Genomic DNA, 15,114 nt, shown 5'->3' with positions numbered 1-15,114 from the left:
TATAGTTTAAAAATGCTCCACCGCTGAAAAATGGTATTTTTTCACTATAAAAAACTGGAGAAGACGATTTGGTATTTTTCTTCAGTTACAAAAGTTACTTACTTTACACAATTACCATCATTGAAAAGTTTGCGATTCTAATTTTTTACTTTAAGTTAAAAATATTAAAAATAATTAATTGCATCCCGAAAAAATTCCGTGGCATTATATTTTATATGGAATGAAGTACAAATTGCGCATGCACCAAAGGCGGAATGAATTATTTTACATTTTCATTTTTGTGTTAATTAGACATATGTCCACACGATTAAACACAAATTATTGTTCAAATGATGAATATCATTTATGCTCTGTCGGCGGTGGGGAATCTTTAAAGTGCGTCCTTTTATTTCTAGTTTATGTCTTCTACATGAAATAGAAAATAAAATCAACAAGTAGAGCTTCGCTCTTCCCGTGCCGTGCACGATTCATATAATTTAAACATCTGGCTGCGCCCTTTAGGCCTGGCCTTCAGTAATATTAAAAACTTGCGCCTTATTTTGCTAAATTTTACAAACTTACTGTACACTGCTACCTCAGGAACAGGAAATCTCGCCTGTCGTGTAATATGGAAATCAACGTTCCGGTACTATAACTCCGAATACCCATAAAAAATAGCATACTATTTTATTATTATTAATAGACACCAGTGCAAATTGAAATAGGATTCAATTGGGCTAGTTCACTTCATTGATACATAAGTTAATGTCTAGCATATATTTATTCTTGATTCTTTGTTGTTATACTTTAATCCGGATCTGTCGCCAAGCACCTGCTGATTCGAGTTGTTAGTTATGTGATCCCCGTGACAGCGACAAGGAAACTGGCGTGTTTTGCTTTTGGTAGGTAACGAACAAACTTTTTTTTATTCAAAGCTGTTATTTGCAAGATTTGACATGATGATCCTCCTCGTAAATTAAGTGAAAAAAACACCGTGACAAGCTAAATGTAATGAAAACATTGACAGAAACAGAGCAATATTTGTATAGTAAATGTACTTTGATCGAAGGCGATTTTAAAATTTATATTTTTTTTTAATTCAAAAATTCATATTATGGGATAAATGCAAACCGGAAACTTCTCAGCCTAAGAAGAGCGGAGCTACATGTAAGAAATGTAAATATATTTAGGATTATAACCTCAGAACAAGATTAAAACTGTTCAGACTTATATATTCCGATCATTATAAGTAACTAACGAATTTAATAACTTCACTTTTTAAACAATTCCCTATTGAGATTCCCCCTTGAAACTCTTTTGAAGCGGTTTATGATGAGAATACACTCATATTTTTGTGTTATATCTCCATAACATAAAAATATATATTCAAAATAATCCTTATAATTCAGTTTACTAAAGAAAATTCTCTTCAATATTCAAAACTCATTTTTGGACTCTTTTGTCTATGAAATCATTACGCCGTCATCTCAGCCAATCAGAAGCAACGTTACAAAAGGCAATGTCATTTTTTCCTTTATGGGCTGATAACGTAAATTTTCAAGCCAATGAAAATGCTTGTAACAAGCAAAATTGAATTATATTTTCTTAAAGGCTATATTTGATAGATGTCTTTCATACATTATAGGACAAAAAGAGTCTTGAGGAGAAATCTCAATAGCGATGTCTAAATAGACCCAGTTTATATGTAGTCGATTTACACAGTGAATGTAACATTTCATTATTACTGTTGGTCATCTAGACCAAGGACGTATCTGAGAAGGATAAGTCACACTGGGTTTTTGGGAAATACAAGGTAGGAGCTTTTGTGTTTGGGCATTGACCGTGACATTGGGCGACGACTGATTGTCCTTTGATATCCGCCGGCGCCGCCTTTGATGTAACTCGCGGGTGCGAGGGTAACTGTCTTACTTTCTGAAGCGGGCCATCATTTCATGAGCTGTCATATTTTTTAATGCAAATTTAAGACACATCCTCTACATATTCCATTCTTAAGCAAGTAATAAACGTTGTGAAATTTAATAAACTTTACATTGGTTTTACTCGATAAGACAAATATTTGTTGAGAAAAATGGTTTTTATTCCTGGTTCATAGGCATCTCGCGTGGTGTTTAGTAATGTATAGAGACAGTCACGAATCCTTCACACTTATAAATCCTTGTCTAGACTTACTGTATATTGTAATGTAATTGTTAATTAACACTAAGAGGTGGATATACTGTACACAACTGAATCATATAATATTTATTTATGTAAAAGGGTGCAGAATTTATGATAAATTTAATCACTGTCTCTGCCAAGAATCAAACTCGGGACTTCTGGATTATTAGTCTGACATTCAACTGATCGAGTTAAAGGGAATCAAAGTTCTCCCGCACCGAGCAGTATATTGTGGCTAGTATTGACCAATCAAAAACAAAAATAAACATGATATTTTTCTCAATCATGTGTACGATCGTCAGTGTGTTTGAGTTGCTACTGACGCCAGCAGGTAATTAGGGAATAATTTGACTCTAAGCAACACTGAACTAGATGTACGACATAGCAGCTAATATTCATTGACTGGAATTTAGAATTCAATACTATCGCAATCATCTCTATCAAATAACTCATACTAGACAAGTCATGCTAATATAAACTTTATCAGCTAGGACAAACTAGACTGATATTATACACTATAGTTTATACATGAACAACATGTAGGGAATAATATTGGAATATAGTGATATACAGCTATTTTGATTATTCAAATAATTTGGTTTTTGCATGGAAATCTGCTCTGTTTATTTGCATCAATATTTAATGGCCTCCGGTTATCCAGATATTTAAAAAAAATGTGAAATGCTAACAGTAAAAAATAACATCGTGCATTCTTCAATTGCAATTTATTTTCTGCAAAATTCACTAATACACATTTTAATATACATCATTTCTAATTGAAATTAGCATGGTGTGTGACATTAAAGATATCTTATGTCTTGTTATTTTGTGTGTGAATCGACAAAGATATTTGACACTGGTAAGATTTGCTTTAGCAACCGTAGATTATTCTTTACTTGGATTTATTACTACATGTACAAGTTACTTATAGGTGCTGATACTGAGACACATGGCTGACCACATTTGAGAGCAGAAGAAGGTGATGACCTCAAAATGAACTTATCATTGTGTGGGTGTGGCTTCCTTGGAATCTATCATTTGGGTGTGGCAGTCTGTCTACGAGACCACGCCCCCTCTCTCCTTGGTAGCCTGAAAAGAGTTTGCGGTGCTTCAGCAGGATCTCTGATTGGCTGTGTACTAGTGGCAGATCCAAGCAAAATAGAGGTATTCAATTGTTCCAGAAAGATAGATTTCGGAAGGATTGAGGTATCTTATTGTTTTAGAAAGTTTGGCAATGATGAAGATTGATTTATATATAAACTTTTATATGCCAATCATTTGTATCTTTGTATGAAAGTGAAACTTAATTGGCTTTATTGCATATTATTTATGATTTTAAATATCTTAATAAAAACATCAACACCTTTTTTCAATAAATACCAATTAAAGTAAAACTGTTATCATTTGGGAAGTCATATGGTGTACTATATATATATTCAGAATATTTCAAATATCATTTTATATATTTGTGATGAAAAGGTAATTGATTTTGACTGATGAACTCATTCATGAAAACCCTCCACCTGTTACGATATCTGTAGAATTTGTAATGCCGTCTGTTGTACATAACAACTTCTATTCCAATTAATCAATTAATGTGTCCAATATTATCATTCTAGGCTTGCATCGACTTCACCCTGAAACTTGCTGATGATATTCGTAAGAAACCATTAGGCGCTATGACGCCTGGGTTTAACCTTCTGGTGCCTTTGCGTGGCTTTCTAGAGGAACATCTACCTCCTAATGCACACCAGCTCTGCTCAGATACTCTATATGTCTCTGTAACAAACGTACAGACAAAAAAGAATGAAGTTGCTAACCAGTTCTCCTCCAACGAAGACCTCATACAGGTAATCAATCATACATTCTTACAGTAAGCGTTAGGGAGATCATACATGTTACTTAAAGCATTTAGATTTTAGGGAGAATTACATGTAAACTACTTATAAGTTTTACCTGGTACAGTGTATGTTTCTTGAAGTAATAAATATAGCTAGGCATTAAAGTTAACAGGCGATGATGTTTAGAAACATCCTATTATAAATATGTATTTGTGTACGATTTTCTGTACAAATCTGTATGTCAACTTTCTGTACAATTCTGTATGTAATTTGCTGTATGTAATTTTATGTACAATTCTGTGTGTACTTTTCTGTACAATTTTCAATACAATTCTGTATGTACTTTCTGTATGTACCTAATTTTTTGTACAATTCTGTATGTAATTTTCTGTACAATTCTGTATGTAATTTTCTGTACAATTCTGTATGTCATTTTCTGTATATAATTTTCTGTACAATTCTATATATAATTTTTTGTACAATTCTGTATGTAATTTTCTGTGCAATTCTGTATGTAATTTTTTGTACAATTCTGTATGTAATTTTCTGTACAATTTTCAATACAATTCTGTATGTACTTTCTGTATGTACCTAATTTTCTGTACAATTCTGTATGTAAATTTCTGTACAATTCTGTATGTAATTTTCTGTACAATTCTGTATGTCATTTTCTGTATATAATTTTCTGTACAATTCTATATATAATTTTTTGTACAATTCTGTATGTAATTTTCTGTACAATTCTGTATGTAATTTTTTGTACAATTCTGTATGTAATTTTCTGTACAATTTTGTATGTAATTTTCTGTACAATTCTGTATGTAATTTTCTGTACAATTCTGTATGTCATTTTCTGTATATAATTTTCTGTACAATTCTATATATAATTTTTTGTACAATTCTGTATGTAATTTTCTGTACAATTCTGTATGTAATTTTTTGTACAATTCTGTATGTAATTTTCTGTACAATTTTGTATGTAATTTTCTGTACAATTCTGTATGTAATTTTCTGTACAATTCCGTGTGTAATTTTCTGTATGTAATTTTCTGTACAATTTTGTATGTAATTTTCTGTACAATTCTGTATGTAATTTTCTGTACAATTCTGTGTGTAATTTTCTGTATGTAATTTTCTGTACTATTCTGTATGTAATTTTCTGTACAATTCTGTATGTAATTTTCTGTACAATTCTGTGTGTAATTTTCTGTACAATTCTGTGTGTAATTTTCTGTACAATTCTGTGTGTAATTTTCTGTATGTAATTTTCTGTACTATTCTGTATGTAATTTTCTGTACAATTTTGTGTGTAATTTTCTCTACAATTCTGTGAGTAATTTTCTGTACAAATCTGTATGTAATTTTCTGTACAATTCTGTATGTAATTTTCTGTACAATTCTGTGTGTAATTTTCTGTAGCACCTGATGGCCAGCTGCCATATTCCCTTGTACGCTGCTTTACGAAGTCCAGTCATATCGGGCAAGGTGAGATAGTTTTCCTTCTGTACTGATCCATTCAATGCAACCATATTAAAAGTCTATAATCATTTTATTCCTTTAATAAATTCAAAGATTTATTGAACCTAAATGTCTTGTTGAGTTTTATTCAACAATCATTATTCAAACATACCTTTGAATTCCTATTTATTATGCAAGTGTGTTTTATTTCTCTTTGTACAATTTTTACCAGGGCTGTACCTTATAACACACTGGTAACTGCATGCATTCATAGTGTAAGACATGTAAAGCATTTATATAGGTATACAAAGACTTCTTTTACTTTATATTTCAATAAATCTGAAACTTTACACTCAAATGATATACTTAACAAAATGTATGAAAGGACTTTCAATTCTATATTAGTTACTTTCACACCTAGTCAAAATATCTTCTGGCCCTGATTTCTGGAAACAATCTTCAGGAAAATCTGACAATAAGTAAAGAGATATCACATAAGGAGAAAAACTTGTGTTTTGACATAAATCTGCACCTTTGCTTGGAAAAAAATCAAAGCCCGGTCATTGTTGACCCTTAAACGAAGTTTCAGAAAATCCAAGACAAGTTTAGAATCAACAGAAATCCTTGAAAGTTTCATTCCACATGTTGTGTACAAATTTCTGTACTTTGTTTATGATAGAAATACATGGATGGAGGCATGACTAACAACTTAGTGGTATTTGAAGATGGTCGAACGCTGACAGTGTCGCCCTTCTGTGGCCCTCAGGACATCTGTCCAAGGGACAAACCGGGGAAGGGATGGTACTTCAATTTTGCTGAACAACATTTCCAGATGAACAGAAGAAATATGGTAAGAGGGATCCATGCCTTATTTCCACCTTCGCAGAAGAACTTGAAAATTTATCTTAACCAGGGTATGAAAGATGCTGAAAGGTTCCTAAGAAAAGAGGGGCTGTATGTTTCTTGATTTGTAGATCTCTTTGTCTACAATGCGATGATTTTATACCAGTTATTTACAAATAACATCATATCATTTTCATATACTATTTTCTACATATCTTGAATGATAAATCCATCCACAAAATTAACATTACTTTCTTGTCTACCTATATATGTATAATCCGTCTCTGCATATTACAGAGTTAGCTCCCTTGGTGGTAGGTATCGATTGTTACGTTATTATTTTGTGAGCGTGATTTACGTTATTTCAACAAAAAGTTACACTGGCAAACACATATCACGTCACAATTAATACCTACCCCCAAGGGTAGATAACTCTGTAATATGCAAATACAGAATATCTTTGCTCAAGTTTGAATTTAAGGGTAAATTATTGTGTATCAATTTTTATGCTGTATGATTTTCCATTTTGTTTATATCATAAATTTAACATTTTACATGTGATTGAAAAGGATAAATTATATTAACTATTTCACCCCTGATGACAGATTTAGACTCTTCTTAATCAAAGACAAGACAGGTCCATTATGAAATTTCAGGGGTGAATCAGTTAAAGGTATATGTACATTATTTTTGTATATACGAGATGCACAAAAACTTGCCATTGGTAAAAGTCACAATTATATGGGGTTCATACAAGACTCAATATACAAAAGGGATTGCTTATGCAAAAGACATTGCTTTTGATGGAAATATTTCACAAGAATCCCCATTAAATTGTTGAACAAATATACGGTAAAGCACATGCTGGTACTAATTAACTTATTTTCATAATCTGTGCATGTATAAAAATGTATTGTCCATGCATGATATGTTAATTGACAAACAGAGTGTGTATAGGTAGTTGTTGATTGTTGACTTAAATAACCCCTTAAATGGTAATTAAGTAATGATAGCTTAATAATTATGTAACAACTGACACAGCATTAAAAAAAAACCCACTACCGTATTCGACCCAATAAGCGCCCAGGGCGCTTAAAAAATTGATAAAAATGAAAAGGTGCTAATAAGTCGAAATTATCGCAAATCTATACCGTTTTATGTAATTTTGGTCCTTATTTGTGCATGGGCAATTGAAATTGAGGCCTCAAAAAGGGGAAGGGGCGCTTATAGGGACATGGACGCTTATTGGGTCGAGTACGGTATATATAACATTACAATATTTTGTTATTCAAGTATTGACTTAATTTTATTTAAGTTCCAATATTAAGTCTATTGAACAATAATATGGTATTTATTTTTATAAAATGACAATGTACAAACTATATTTTCTAAGTCTTGGTAAAATGATAATTATTCTTAAATATATACCGATAAGTATTTTGTAATGATTGAATAAGTGGACAACGATATTTCTGTCACTGGAATATAGATGTTTGTAATATATATATACATGTGCATTCAATGGATAATTAATCTTCTCAAGCCCCTGTGCTAGCAACACATTCACATTTTCTTTGTATAATTTTTATACAATCAAACCTGTTGATCAAGACCACTCAAGGGACAAGTGAAAATTGGTCTTTATAGCCAGGTCAAATTGCGTAATAATTGGTCATTTGGGACCCTAAGACATCTGATTAAGCAGGTGGTCTTTATACAGAAGTGTTTGAACCTGGAACCTTCGAACACTAGTCGGATGCTCCATCGATTGGGCTACCTGGTCACTGATGATCATTGACCCAGTTCAATACCGCTATACACTGTATAAAAATAACATGTAAGAGTCATGTGTAAAACCCCTAGGGAGACTATGTATTTGTGAACAACTTAAGACTCAATATCAATATTAAACTGCTTAGGATATTGAACTTATAGCCATGCAGTACCTACATTATATTTTTGTTTAAGGTGGGTCTCAAATATCTAAAAATACAGTAGTTTTGTCTTGACAAATCCCAGTGGTGTTAATTTTATTTATGGTTTACCATAACTACATTACCACAAATTATATACCACACATACCTGTGAATCCAAGTTTCTGAAATAACTTTTCCTAGCAATAATAATTTTGATAATACATACTTGTAAGTGTTGTTGTTTTGTTAAATGTACCGATATGTGTTCTCAGTTGATAAATATACATTTGGATTGTAACTACAGGGTATGTGTATAGATATTTATATGTCCTACTTAATAGTAGAGTTATCTCCCTTAATTGTCTATTACTCTAAGGGGCTGTGAGATACCAAGGTTTATATAGTATTTATTATACTCTATTTCTTCCTGATAGAATGCCATATTGATTCAGCTATTTTTATAAAATGCACCATAGTTAGAGAATATTTTTATACGTTGTATTTAACATATCTGTATTCGCATATTACACAATTATCTGCCCTTGCAGGACTGTTTGTACATGAAGATGTTCTGTATTTGTATATAACAGAGTTATCTGCCCTTGTGGGTAAGTATTGATTGTGACGTCATATATATTTGCTAGCATAATTTCATACTTTTCAAAGAAAACAACGCTCACAAAATAATGACGTAACAATCGATACCTACCCACAAGGGAACTAACTCTGTAATATGCAAAGATGGATTTGATGATAACATTCTGTGTTTTTGAACATTTATTTTTCCAATAAAACAACATAATTTTCTCCCACAACTTAGTGACATGACAATCTTTAGAAGGGCAGATAACTCTGTATTATGAAAAGAAAGAATGGTGAAAATTTGGACCGGACCATGAGTTCTTTAAGATATACATATCATGTAGAAGTTTGAATTAACGAGATTCAATATTGTATTTCTTTCCTTTTAGTTTTGTCTGCAATGAAAGTCGCACAAGCGGCAATTTAGTGTATTGTTTGATTAGGAAATTAATGTCTTATACCTTTGATTTGTTGCTCAAAAACTTACTTTCGCCATGCATGGAATATAAATTACTGGCCGTCACTAAGATCTTGATTCACACATGCTTTGATTATCTAGAATCTTAAATATTTCCATGCTGCAGTCAGTGGAATAGTAAAACCAATGTCTGCCATACATCTGTTAAATTTTTTCTTTCAAATTCTGTTGCTTTACTGAAACCAAAATAATGACAAAACAGTATCGACGAGACATCACATAAAATTATAACAGAATTTTTTTTAAACTGAAAGTTGCAACTATATAATATAGCTGCAGTCTCATGACCAAGAATGGTGTAGACTCAATTTTACCATGACAGATATTAGTTAGTGTAGAATTATTTAAATGAGTATTTTATCAATCAAAAACCCAAATCTATCAGAAAAACATATCTATTCAATAAAAGGTCTCTTTTTGAATGTTAACTGTAGTGTTTATTTCTCCTGTGTAGAGCTTTTGGTGTTGCGGTGCTATCAAATTAATTCATGTACTCCTAACAATGTTCTTCCAATGTCTATATCAATAGTAAATATATATATTTTTAGAAGAAATTGAGGTGAACAAAACCTGTTGTGATATTTATATATGTATTAATTGATGTTAAACAAACCCCGTAGATAGTCTTTGCACAATATGAAAATATTTTCCACTCCAAACCCATTATGGTACTTTTATATGTTGGCTACAAATAATTTATTGTCACCACTCTCCTGGTGTGAGTGTAGAGTGTAGATGATGGTAATCATAAAAAGTTATTAGGAAAAGATTTCCCAATTTATACAACTTTCTTTTTCACTAGGAATTAATTTATCCAATATTTCCTTATGGTGATGACATATGTTCATCAATTCCTTTAGGTTCATGCATACGAATATTTGTTATATCTGTTTTTATACAAATATCGTTATCGAATATGATTTTGCATAAATGAATGGATTTATGTTCCTTTCCGTACAATTTTCATATTTTGTATATAAGACTTTTATGTGTCCTAATAATAAAAATTTCGTTTATGATATGGTTTTGTAAAAAAAAAAAAAGACTATTATTTTTGTATACAAATTTTTTGAGTGAATTAGTTAGCATACAAAAAATGACAGTAAATTTTTGGTTTTTGGTTTCGTAAACAAAAATTGACTGTGTTCCTTTTGTATTTAAATGTCATCAATGATTGGGTTTCATTACATAAAAATTGTTAGTGTGTTTGTTTTGAATTTAAATGCCCTTTACATTAGTTTCGTATACAGAAAGGACCATATGTTTGTTTTGTAGTTCAGATGTCATTAACAATTTTAGTTTTGTACACTAAATAGAACAGTGGTGTGTTTGTTTTGTTTGTACAGTATTCAGATGTCATCAGCGTTTCTTGTTTCATATGCAAATATGGAAAGTGTTCATTTTGTATTCATATGTCATCAACAGTATTGGTTTAGTATGAAAAAAAAGGCATTGTGTTTGTTGTATATATACATGTATACAAATATTGTTTGTGTGTTGACTTCATGGAAACACTTTATTTTTTGTCCAACATGTCTTATCAAATTAACAGCTTCATGCTTTTTTAAGCTTCTAATTTTGATATAAAAAATCATTTTTATCATTTAATCAGACAATTTTTCATACCAAATATTTATTATTTTGAATTTAAGTATTGGAAAAATTTCCATCAGTTAGTGACTGCTATGAAAATGGGAAACTTAAAATGTTGACTCCTAAATAAGCCAAATATGCTTGAATTGTGTAACTGAAATTCAATGAATTAAGCAATTTGAAGTGTTTGTAAACATGAAAACAAGAATAACAGCCAATCCTGTTTATAAAGACCATAAAAGGGAGAAAGAAATATACATAGGTCAAAATGTAGGTCAAAATGTAGTAAAACTAGTCGTTTGGAACCCAACTGTCAAACATGTAACTCTTTATACAGAGGTGGTTGCTATGGCAACTTAAGCTGTAGGGAAGAAATATATATAACCACTAGTTGGCATGTATAATGGAATCATTTGTTTTTATGATAGAAAAATATCATGAATTGTTTGTTATATTTTCTGATGTTCAATGTATTTCTTAACTTTTTCCTTGTTTTCTGTTATTGAATTTATTAATTAAGAGAGATATTTTGACTAGTGACTCAAGTTAATTAGGTTACCTCACCAGATGAACTGACCTATATATTCTAATTGCCTTTTGTCCATTGTCGAGTCATATGTGTCAGTAAACAATTTTCATTTTTGACTTCTTCTCCAAAACTAGTGACTCTAATCAGATTCAGTTAAATTTGTGCACACAACATCTAAAGCGTATTTAATTAATTTTGATGCCAATCAAAATTGTGAATCATATGGTTCCCAAAGGGGGCTGTGGAAGGGGCCAAAAAGGGGTAAAAATGACTTAAATTTCTAAATTTCATCTTCTTCTTAACTCCCAGATATTAATTGGTTGAAGGAAAAATACTTCACGTATTGAAAGGTCTATACTAGGTATTTTATTGAGTTGTTTTTCCAGTTTGTGATACTGTGAAAATGCCTACAGATACATTATTGTGCTGGCTAAAGGGACCGACTTTAGGGTTCTCCACGACATTTTCTATCAGAACTCAATCAGGTGACTATGAAGGTCTCATGGCTTCTTATTAAAATCAGTATTTTATTTATTAATGATATGATACCTATCTATGAAAGACAGTTATGTTGTGAGGGATTTTGTTGCTAATTAAGTATTAAGATAAATAATGTACCAAAGAGAGTTCTAGTGATAAAAGATTGTTAATTAATTAATTGATTAATTATTGCTTATATTACAGATAATGCACCAAAGACAGTTCTAGTTCTGATTGTGAAGTACTTAAATAAGATGTACTTATTACATAATGTAAATGTATATATCGGTCTTGATTTTATTCATTTTAATTTTGTCGTAATTTTGTGTAGGTATGCATTTTTTTTGCATATGTAGTTTAGTTATTATATAAGATCATTGCATATTTTTTTTCTGTTACATTTTACTTTATGACAATCGTTGCTATCTCTGAAATTTGAATTGTGCTGATATACATATTTATAAAGAATAAATTCAAGCATATCAATACACATTTTCTGATGTTATTGTTGTTTTTAAGAAAATTAAAATGTTTGTTTCAGAAAGGAATACGTGGTTGGTCTTTAAAGTGAAGATTCATGTCGCTGTTTTGCCATCTGGCGCAGTTATAAGTTGAAGAACGCGTGGCAGGAATCATATACATCGTATAGAACCTGCGTTAGGAAAATTAATGTTTTGGTTATTGTACTTAATTTTTTTTTCTCCAGAAAGTGATGATAAACCTACATGAAGTATGCTGTAGAAACGATAAGCCAATCAACAAGTTATCAATTGCGTTATTTCCGTTTCGGAAAGGTGTGGTTCTCTTCAAAATGCTGACAATTTTCTGTCTAATATACGAAGTACGGATATATACTTGGACAAGTTGGTGAAATACATACGCTTAGAAACACCAAACAAGCTTAAAGTTTCGGTTAAAATTGTAATTAAGCGCATACAGTTCCACGGATACCATGAATATGAATATCCCAAATATATATAAGTAAAGCCTAACATCGAAAAAAAGTATTTCTGAGCTATATGAATTATTACAAACATTACTTATATTGGGCATTGTAAAACTATACAGTGTAAATCATCCCTGGGAGAACACATCACATTTATCAGTCCTTATAGCTAACATTGTTGCAACAATACCGGTAATTTTGCAATGCCATGAGTTTACCATGAGTATGTCGCTACCATTCTTAAGGATTTGACCAAGCCTTGAAGGCATTCGATTGTCTTCCTCTTGACCTGCTGATCAGGAAGCTGGAAGCCTATGGACTGAGTGATGGTGCTCTGAAGCTGCTGTCCAGCTACCTGACCAGCAGGTGCCAGCAGGTCCGACTTGGGTCCAATTGCGGTGACTGGTTGGAAGTGCTCAAAGGGGTACCACAAGGCTCTATTTTGGGACCACTCCTGTTTAATATATTTGTAAATGACATGTTTTTATATATTAAGTCATCAAAGCTCTACAACTATGCTGATGACAATACTATAAGTGGCTCAAATAGAGATTTTAATGTACTAAAAACTTCCTTTGAAAGTGACTGCATAGCTTTGATTCAATGGTTTAAACATAATCAAATGAAAGCCAAACCTGAAAAATTTCAATCAATCTGCATTGGTAAAAAAACTATTGAAAACATTCATTCTTTTGATATAGATGATGCCTGTGTAAAACCTGATAATGTTGTTAAACTTTTGGGAGTTCATTTTGATTCTATGCTAAATTTTGACACTCATATTTCTGAAATTTGTAGAAAGGCATCACAACAACTTTCTGTACTAAAACGCATTGGCTCTTATCTGACTATGAAAGGAAGTGTTATTTACCATTGTTTTATTATCTCAAATTTTAATTACTGTCCTCTTGTATGGCACTTCAGCAGCATGAAAAGTATAAGGAAAATGGAAAAGATTCAGGAACGTGCCTTGAGATTTATATACCAGGACTACACCTCAACATTTAAACATATTTTAGAAATATCTGGAAATGATTTTTTACATGTTAAGAGCCTTCGAGATATGGCCTGCGAGGTTTTTAAGATAGTTAACAAGATCTCTCCTGAATATGTCCAGGACTTGATAACAATCAAACAATCATCTTTTTATAATTTCAGACAAGACAGAAAAGCAGACATCAAAAGAACTAACACAATTAAGTATAGTCATAAATAATTTTCTTTTGAGGCCGCTCGGGTGTGGAACAGTCTTCCAAATGAATTCCGAAGAGTTGAAAACTTTTCGGAGTTCCACACCTGGGACGGCCAAATTTGTCAGTGTGCCATTTGTCTGTCTTTTGCAGAATGACCGCTCGTGCCATGCTTTGCTGTCTTGTAATTCTCCTGTATACTTACATATTTCTTTTATCCAGTGTTCTGTTCTGTTTTTTATTCTGTATTATGCAGCTTGTGTAGCTTTGTCATGTTTACGCTTTTTCGTTTATTTATCACTAGTCTATGTTTATGACATTTTGTCTTTATATAATATGGTCTTAATATTGCTTTTTACGATCTCAAATTAAAATGCTTCCTTTTAACTCACACTATATTAGTGTATAATCTGTCAATTTTTACTTTTTGCTATGTTAGCATATATGTGCATTACACTTATCCGATAGTGTTTTAATCCCTACCTTTAATAACACAGTGTTTGTACAAATTCGAGTGTTCATATTTAACAAACGTCTTTGTTTTTACCCTTTAATTTCTGTGATTTATATACAAACAGGGTCTATATCTTTTGATTTTCCACATTTTAATATAATCTTTGTGTTGTTAACAATACATATATACTTTTGTTTGTCGCGATAATAGCTCACAAGAGCTAATGTTATTTGTAAGAAATATGCGACTAAATAAAATTTATTGTATTGTATTATGTATTGTAATGCATGCGTTCTAAAATAAACGGGTGAACTCTATTTTTTGCCATTCTTTTTTTAATAAAAAATATTGTTTTATAACTTACTATCTTTACTCAAATTTAAATACTCCCTGATTCATTAATATAATTCACATGGTAGGAACGTGAGGATGTGTGTGAGAGTGTAAGGATATGTATATTAATTAACGTTAATTAGTAATTTGATGTTAATTTGTATTTATAACGTGTTGTACATTACTGGAAGAGGGAAAGGGTTGATAAAGGAACTGCCTGTTACCCAATCCCACTGTGTATAATTTATATATACAATAAAATATTTTGAATTGAATTGAATTTTATTGACGGGCCTGGCGCATTTACGCATACG

At 31.4% G+C, this 15,114-nt stretch overlaps 1 protein-coding gene across 1 annotated transcript; it reads left to right on the top strand.

The window, feature by feature from the left end:
- The first annotated feature begins 735 nt into the window (after nt 1–735).
- Nucleotides 736–12,363, top strand: LOC138306832 (patatin-like phospholipase domain-containing protein 4). Its single transcript, XM_069247323.1, has 5 exons — nt 736–881; nt 3,089–3,321; nt 3,777–4,007; nt 5,418–5,483; nt 6,136–12,363. Exons 2-5 carry the CDS (start codon nt 3,151–3,153, stop codon nt 6,421–6,423), a joined length of 756 nt encoding a protein of 251 aa, XP_069103424.1. The 5' UTR covers nt 736–881; nt 3,089–3,150; the 3' UTR covers nt 6,424–12,363.
- The last annotated feature ends 2,751 nt before the right edge of the window (nt 12,364–15,114 follow it).

The sequence above is a fragment of the Argopecten irradians genome, chromosome 14 (assembly GCF_041381155.1).
Source record: "Argopecten irradians isolate NY chromosome 14, Ai_NY, whole genome shotgun sequence".
NCBI classification, from domain to species: domain Eukaryota; kingdom Metazoa; phylum Mollusca; class Bivalvia; order Pectinida; family Pectinidae; genus Argopecten; species Argopecten irradians.
This window is presented reverse-complemented; position numbering and strand designations above follow the sequence as displayed.

Coding starts and splice junctions, on each gene's coding strand:
- LOC138306832 (XM_069247323.1), top strand. CDS start 3,151: ATGAACTTATCATTGTGTGGGTGTGGCTTCCTTGGAATCTATCATTTG. Junction 3,322..3,776: donor CAGATCCAAGCAAAATAGAG/GTATTCAATTGT, acceptor TTATCATTCTAG/GCTTGCATCGACTTCACCCT. Junction 5,484..6,135: donor GTCCAGTCATATCGGGCAAG/GTGAGATAGTTT, acceptor TGTTTATGATAG/AAATACATGGATGGAGGCAT.